General features: G+C 33.3%; 1 protein-coding gene across 1 annotated transcript in view; it reads right to left on the reverse strand.

Annotated features, from left to right (window-relative positions):
- CNTNAP4 (contactin associated protein family member 4) overlaps positions 1-8,510 on the reverse strand; it is a 197,539-nt gene that overhangs the window by 59,911 nt on the left and 129,118 nt on the right. The window contains exons 5-8 of the mRNA XM_057384683.1: positions 5,670-5,873; positions 5,312-5,496; positions 3,256-3,399; positions 613-874 (exon numbers count right to left, since the gene is read on the reverse strand). Of these exons, the coding sequence (XP_057240666.1) occupies positions 613-874; positions 3,256-3,399; positions 5,312-5,496; positions 5,670-5,873 (795 nt within the window). The remainder of the gene's footprint in view (positions 1-612; positions 875-3,255; positions 3,400-5,311; positions 5,497-5,669; positions 5,874-8,510) is intronic.

An 8,510-nucleotide genomic window follows, 5' to 3' on the forward strand; every position in this document is an offset into this window, starting at 1 on the left:
TTTTTTTTTTTTTTTTTTTTTTTTTTTTTTTTTTTTTTTTTTTTTAAACATAGACTTAAACTTGCCCTGGTTTTCTGATGCACAGTCTGGTATTGTGAATCCACTGTCCCAATTTAATGAACACCTCTGAAATTGAGAACTCGGTAAAATTATAGGCGTGATATTTATGATGATTTATAGCTTATAAAAATATGAGTTACTTGATGTCTTTTGAAAACAGTGGTGAAAAACATCTTAATGACTAAGCTGGACAAAGTAAGAGACTAAATTTCTAACACTTCACAAATGAAAAAGCTGCTTACATTTCCCAGATTATACACATGAGCTGTAAATGCTGTATGCATATTAAGCTAAGGACTCAATTTTTCAGACTATAATACTGCAGCTAATTTCTTCTACTTGTTCATGGGGAAAAAAAAGAATAGGTATGTTTGTCAGAAAATAAAGTATTTAGAAATAATTGAGTGTAAAATTCCCACAAGTAAAGCACAGTTGCACACATACKAGTCATAAAAATAAGTCAAGAGTGCAAGCACTAAGTAAGATGACTTTTCATTCATCTGKTTTTTTTAATGCATCTGAGCCTTGGATTTTTTTTTCTAAATTTGTTACCTGCAGCGATGTCACTCAGTACTCTTCCTGTTTTATGAAGTTTGATTTTAACTCTCCCATCACTCAGATATAGGAGGAGACCACCTGAAGACTGGTGTAATTGGCTGGATAATAGAAGTCCTTCCTTGTTCCAGGTGCGAAACTGAAAACTGACTAATACTTCATCTTGCCCAGATGGACYTGGCAGTGCCAGATAACTGCTGGATGTCAGAAATGTAACAGGAACCACCTGTGGCTCTAAACATGAGAAGGACACGTTGCCCTAGAAAGAAAAGAAACAAATATGGCATTAGGAAGAGTCATGAGAAAATCTCTATGGAAACTGCAGGGTTTCAAAACATGATGCGTACTTGAGTGTGTTAGTCAAAAAATCCAATATGAATATCATCAGTGTCAGAAATGTTCATATAGTTGTTTTGACCAGACTAGACTCATCTGCCTGAGCACAGAGTGCCAAGGACCTTTGAGTGAATGAGGTAAGTTCTTAAATTACGAGGCTGATTTAATGGTACTTCAGCAGTTACAAAAATCTGCTTTGTTCCTAGYTTGGCTCAGTCTCAGTAAGCATTAGGGACTCAACAAATTTTTTAATGTCAAATAAAATGCCACTGAATGCATGTAAACACTTATGTGGGTCTAAATGCTTGGTTGCAGAGAAAAATGTTGAGCTTGGCAGTCAACTGTTTTAGACAGTGTTAAATTTAAGAAAAAAAACAGTTTCCAAATTAATGCAATTGGACATGCACACCACCTCCAATATTTGTTTTCACAAGGAGAAAAATTCTACATACGAACTCCTGTTACTTACAAAACACATACTTCTTAAATCAAGACGGAACATGTTTTCAAGCAGGTCCATATGGACTAGAAGATGAGTTGGATTTATGCAGGTAGCCTTTATTTTGTGTTTACCTTCTTCTGAAATACCTGTTTCTTAAGTAAGCTTGTTGTTGAATTAAATGGAAACTGAGAGTAACCTGCATCTGTACTTCTACCAAGTGAAGCAAATAAGAAATCTGGAACTGGAATAATGCATTTTTTGCTTCTGGTGTCAGAGTTAGTTAATATTTTATGGTGCTTGATAGTAGTACACTGTGCACTCTGATCTAATGACTTGCTGACACCATTTCAACTATAACAAATTGTTCTGTATAAAGGATTACTAAAGATTAATGTTGTAATTTAAAGTACATTTAATTTCTGTTCAACACAAAGAGGTTTTAAACTTTTTAGCATGCATAAAATTTTGACCACACAGTAAAATTTTAAAATCAATTTAAGAAAAATACTCCCTAGTCCCTGGAGTGGCAAGGTATTAAAGTTTATGGGATTTCATTTTCTTCAAGGAAAATATATAAATAAGTAAAAGCTTTGTCTTATGAACTCAGCTGTACAGAAATGAATAGTCAGCTGAACTGACACATAATGACAAGGCACTCATCAGATTAATAGACCTTGTTACATGCTAAAAGCTGGCCATCTGAAGACAACTTCAGCAAAATGTCTGTTCAACAAGAATTCTGTGGTAACAGAGATACTTCCAGGAATATTTACATCATGAAATCTCTCCTAAACAGTTTTCTAAGTAGCACGACAATTCAAAACATGGAAATAATGACATTTCCTGTTGCAAATAATTTCAAAGATCCCCTTCCACTAGTCCATCCACAGGCAACTATAATTGCCCACTACCCAGTATTCATAAACATCATGGACAGAATACAATGCAGTAGTACCAGCTTAATTCATTTTGGAATATTTCAGGTGAGTTTCCCATAAGAAGAGATGCCTCTCATCCAATTTTTCTGGGACAGAGAATGAAATTTGATTCCTCATATTCTGAACAGAAATCCAAATTAAAATATTGAGATCGTGAAAAAAAATATTTTTAATTCTTCTGAGCTGATTTCTATGATATCTCTGCATTTCCTTCTATTAAAKAAGTACATGTTGCAAATGCAAGTGACCCTTGCTCTAGTGGGGGGGAAAAAACCCCAAACCCAATACCTTTCTCTTAGTAAGGACTTAGTAAAATTTCTAGAAAATCTTTTGTAATGCAGAAGACATTAATTTTGTTATTGGAACTGTTTCTTTAAAAGGTAGGGATTTGGATATCGCAACTGTTGGCCATATCACAATAAATGCATTAAACCCATCAACCTMAACTACAGGTTTTCAGACAAATGTCAGTATAAATTGAAGACMAGAATTTATCTATCAAAATTATAATGCCCTGGACAAAGCAAAGTGGATCAGTGTCCTCAGCAATAAAGAACTTTTAAAATGTACTGCTGGTATTATTAGCCAGATACATGTTCTTATTAGTCTGGTACAAAGCCAGAGATCTGATGACTTCTGATGCATCTTGTTATTCATTTACTTTGTCACACATTTAGACACCACCCAACACATCCAAATATCAGCTAAAGAGCTCAAGAATAAAATTCATCCTGCCTTTTCTACTGCATGAATCTATACAGCATAAAATGAAAACACAGCCCAACATGGTAATGACTAGCTTTTTCTTTCATTATCTAATATAGGTTTCACTAGAACTGTGTGCTAACAGGTTGGATTTGAAAGTGGTTGTGGTCTTTTTCTCTRTTTTACTTATTTATTCTTTCTTAACTATGAATCCCTTACCACAAAGTAGATCTGAGATTTATGCYTCCTGGCCAGGTCAATAATGTTCACTCCATTATAATAAATATTTTCAAAACATCCATGAAAGTTCCTGCGTGATAATGCCCCTGATTTTCCAGGCACTGGGATCCCTCCAAAGCTGAGCTTAGAAAGAGAAGAGAAATCAATAATACTATTAAGTCATTTTCTGAGCAAAGTGGTTGACTATACTATAAGAGTAYCAGCCAAAGACTGGCCTATAATGAATCTGCTACTTCTTGTCAATTTCATTGCATCACATCTACATATTAAAAGAACAATCTGACAGAAAAATTAGTCTATATCAARTCAAAAGTATGTAGTAAGTTATTCAGACATTTTGGTCTTTTTTTTATCTTCTTCTGATGTCTCTTAGCAGCGTCTTGAATCAGTTTTCAGGGTCCATTACAGCTGCAAAACCAAGGAGAAGAAGGACAAGGCCAGACACATGCAGACTGTGCAAGACAGTGTGAAAAGAGAGAAGAAAATTACCAAAAACTTCTTTWGGAAACTTGAGTCTAGCTTCTCCACTGTGTGCACACCATAACTACCATAACATAGAACAAGAGAGCATTACATTACATTATTCTATGACAGATTCAAACAAATGAAAGGAGTACATTTTCCCTTTCAAAATGTTTAGGCTGTGCAGTTCCTTTGTATGTTGCTGTAAAATTAGTTTCAGAAGGAGATTGGAAGATTTAATAAAAATAAAAATCCATTCAGAGARCTACTAAATTCAAGAATATCACTCTGTCTAAATAAGTCCCTGAGGCAAAAGCTGTTAGAAAGCAGTAAATTATTTCAGAAAAGCATTGCCATGAGGGTGACCTCAGTAATGATCTAGTCTATGTTTTCACTCTTGGGCACCATAAGAAATAGGATGCCAGTATAAGTGAACTTTTGAGCTCACATATTTAAAAGCTATTCTGAAAAACGTTGCATAAAAGGTCAATCTATATTATTTATATTTTAATTCTGAAATTTTTCTGAATGTTTAAAATAATTTTACTAAAAAATAAACCAAAATAAAGTATTACATTGTTATTAAATTAAGAAAATTATAGTCAGAAATGCAGTTCTCAATACAGTAGATTGTTTTTCTTTCAAAGATTTAATGTTTTCTTTTTACTCATTTTAGSAACACATACTTTGAAGTATGGTATGTGTAAGAGAGGAAAATTTAATTTGTAATACTGATTCATTTAGTAGATGATATCTATTTGTCAACCAGTTATTTTCTCTCTCCCTTTCCTTTTCTTGAATTGGTATGATCCTTCAAATTTTGATGTTATGATTTATATTCAGAAATACTGAGCAGATATTTTTGAAATGGAATAATGCAGACACAGAACAGCATGAAATCTCATGTTAAATTGCTTAAAAATTGGAATGAGTACAATAAAATCTGCGGGTTCCAGATATTCTGTTCTATCACTCATTGTCTTATCCAAGAAACAGTATAGAGCAAACATAAAGCAGCCAGTCATCACATTACAGCTGTGAAATTGTGGTATTTTTAACCATAGGCAGGAAAAATTCACAGCATATTACATCAACTACTTTTCATTAATCTGCTGTCRTGCAAGCAAGATTTTTCACAGTATATTTTTCAGATCTAACAGGGATTTTAAGTCTTTATATGCACATTTTTCAATGGTTTTATGCTGATTTATTGTCATTTTCATCCAGTTTTATATTCAGAACATTAATATTCATTAAATTATAGTACTGAGTTGAGTGTCATTCATTATGTTTTCAATATTGTTTGTCACATTTGCAGCTCTACTGAAACAAAGATATTAAAATAATGAATTTTGAGATGAAAAGGATGGTCTTTTGAAAAYACTTGAGTTGAGAATCTAGTGGAAGATTTCTACTCCAGCAATATCTCTATTTCTTTGATTCATTCCTTTAACAGAAAATCCCCAAGGTCTTAAGGACTACAAACATCCTTAAGTTCTCTTTCCTCTACTTGTTTCAGTGCATTTGCATAACAAAGGTAATAAATGTAATAAAGGAAAGGTAATTTTCACACCTCATAATCAAGGTCCAAATAACTGAATTCTCCTTTTGCATGAAAATGATGAGTGTGTTTATCCACTGTAAAGTTTACTTGATTGTTAAAATGCTCAATGAGAACAGAATGCCAGTGTTGATCATCCAAAAGGCTGCCCAGCGTAATATTAATTTGGGCATTAGAAGGATGAGTTTTAGTATCACCTTGAAGGAAGAAAAATAAAAACTATTAATTTCATTGGAAAATATAATTATTCAAAAATATACTGGTAGTTTAACATACTTTATACATTAAAATCCACTTAACAGTTGAAGAGAAGTTTTAGTMAAATAATGCCTAATGACTATATTAGACTTTATGAGACTGTAGCTGTTACCTAAATTAATGAGTAGGGACAGCTTCCCTTTAGTTAATTCCAGGGTGATGTGGTCTCCATTTTGTCCTTCTCTGTGGAGGAGAATTCCATCACTTTGCATTGTCTTAAACTTCAGAGAAATCACATCTTTCAGTGCATTAATGAGTTTTTTATTTAATGTGTAAATTAGACAACTTTTCCCATCAAAGCCAACCACCTCAGACCCTAGAAGTAAAGAAATGAAAGATAATGTATAATGCTATGTCTAAAAGAAACAGTTGCATGTTACTTCAACATGATAAGAAGTCCCATTACTAAGAGCTCTAGATCTRCTTGCACACAGTAAACAGTACTTTATTTCTTCCCCATGTATAAAGACTGTTGTGTTTTAATTAATGATGATATAACTAGATAATAAAACCAGGCGAGAAGAGATCTGGCCTCTGTCTTCTCAATGTTGAAAGGTAGATCTTCCCTTCCTCGGAGTTATAAAGTACTTTGACCATTTCTGTTTTAATTTGTATCCTTAGACTGAAAATCTCTATTAATTCATTTCAATTAACAAAATCCACCCAGGTTGCTGTTGACCTTCTTTCAGAGAAAGTAAGATGCAGGAAGTTGAGGGAAGGGGAGTTGAGGGAAGGGAAGTTCAGGGAAGGAAAGGGAAGGGAATAAGATTAAAAAGATTTTATCCCAGTAGTATAAAAGAATATCTGTCAAAATCAATACAGATTGCATAAGGTACACACAAAGGAACTGATAACACTGTAAAAAGCTAATAAAGTATTCACAGTTCATATGTAAAGAAGAAAAAAGTAATTACCCTTGAAAAATATATTTTTGTAGTGAATGAAGATGTAAAGGACACTCAATAAAATATGAAGTTATTTTTCAACTGACTGGTTGACTTCTTGCAAATCAAGGGAARCCCATTATCTATTTACTTGCTTTATATAATTTCACTAAAATTATTTCTTTATATTGTTAGCATGGAAATGAATTGAATTCAAATTAAACATTTTGCTTAAAGTCAGTAATTTATATTCCATTTTCAAAAAGTTCTTGTGAATGCAGCTATGTTTTTAAATATGGTTTGCCAATTTTCTATATATCTTGATAATGAGGAATTCATTTACCAAACACATGATGAATAAATACAAGATTCTACCTAAATATGAATCCTAGATTGACTGTTTTACTTTATTTTGTCATTGAATCAATGTGGACAGCACAGGCATTAATTARTGTTGAATTACAGTAATGAATGTGATGCATAATAGGTTCAATAAAGATATCAGTAAGACCACTTGTACATTTATATGCGTCTATCATACCAGCTGACCAGATACATTCTTAGTAGGCACTGCTAACAGTAGGATTGGGAACATAMTCTTTTTACTAATCATTGGGACAAGAGCGTAAACAACATAAACATGGCTCTCCAAAATCCCTTGCACTGCTCTGCAGCACTAGCTCCTAAACAGCAGAATCTGCTTGGCCTTAATTTGGAAAAAAAAAAACCCAAAAAAACAAAATTAAACATTTTCCTGCACTCACCCCATGAATTAATGAAGATTGTGAAAGAGCTGAAGATGTTAATCAAAATTCTCGTAATATTTCTCACACATCTTGTCTTCACCACCTATGCTTTACCCCTATAAATGCATTTAAGGAGTTGTGAAAGAGAGTGCTTGAGTGTCCTATAAGGTTATGAGGATAAACAAAATGTGGGTAAATATCCCAGGTGCCACAAGATTTTCCTTTCATATTTATAAACTACTCTCAACTTCTAGTAGTTGCTGGACTTCAAAATCCCTCTATATGGATTTTCTCTACTTTAGTAAATAAGAAAAATAAAACAGGCTTACTTGTCTTATGAACACATATTTTTTTTTGTTTTCACAATTTGCAAAGTGTCTTCCTTAAATTAATCCAAATCCTTAGTATGATATAAAAATACCTTTGGAAATCATGAAACGCCCCCGAGAAACTGGAAGTACTTGAATCCTTGCATACCACAGGACCAAGAATACTAGTGATCATGAGCAAAAGTTTTAGTTGAAATTTCTTTGTTTGAAAAAATACTTGATTTTTTTTTTGTCTTTATATCAATTGAAATCAATGCTAATGTTCTATGAGGTAAAAAAATACAAACTGTTTGGCTGTTATTACAGTTATTAAGTCCTTTCTGTGGCTGATGTCACTGTGCTGTTGACTTTAAGCATTTCAGTCAGGAAGAAAATGCTTTAAAAGCCTCAATACAATTAGCAGTATTAGAGAACTGTGCAAAAGGCTTCAAAAAGTATCTGGAGTACTTACTCCTGGCACAACATCTAACGATATTTAATGTGCAGTATGTATTTAGCTTCCAGATATCTTCCACAACTGTAATACACTTGTCATTTTTAAACCAATCTTTCTGTCTGCCATGTCAAAAAAAATCCCCACCTTTTTGTTGTTTCCTTGTTTTCTGGTTTTCAGAGGATGAAATTTTCTGGACTACTGGTTTTCAGAGGATGAAATGAGAGTGTTATAATGAAGAGGGGAAATAGCAAGAAACACATTTCTATTATCCCTTTTTTTCTAGTGTCGCAGCATAGCTTAACCTGAACTGTGTTTTACATGGCTTAATTGTCACAATCTGACATCTCAGGAACAAAACACAGGAAAAGTCAGTAGAGATTCATTGTTCTTTTTTTGCACAGACTAAATAGAATGAACTATCTGGCAGAGCTTTGAGACAGATTTTGGGCTGAGGTTCAGCACAGAGTATTTGCATGTGCAGTGTAGGCACAAGCAGATATTTCATCACTACACATGAAGGCAGGTTGAACACCTAGAAGTAGAAAACAGCTTCCTTTC

This window comes from Malurus melanocephalus, unplaced genomic scaffold, assembly GCF_030028575.1.
Source record: "Malurus melanocephalus ecotype Western Australia unplaced genomic scaffold, MMel_1.1 scaffold_15, whole genome shotgun sequence".
Taxonomy (NCBI): Eukaryota; Metazoa; Chordata; class Aves; order Passeriformes; family Maluridae; genus Malurus; species Malurus melanocephalus.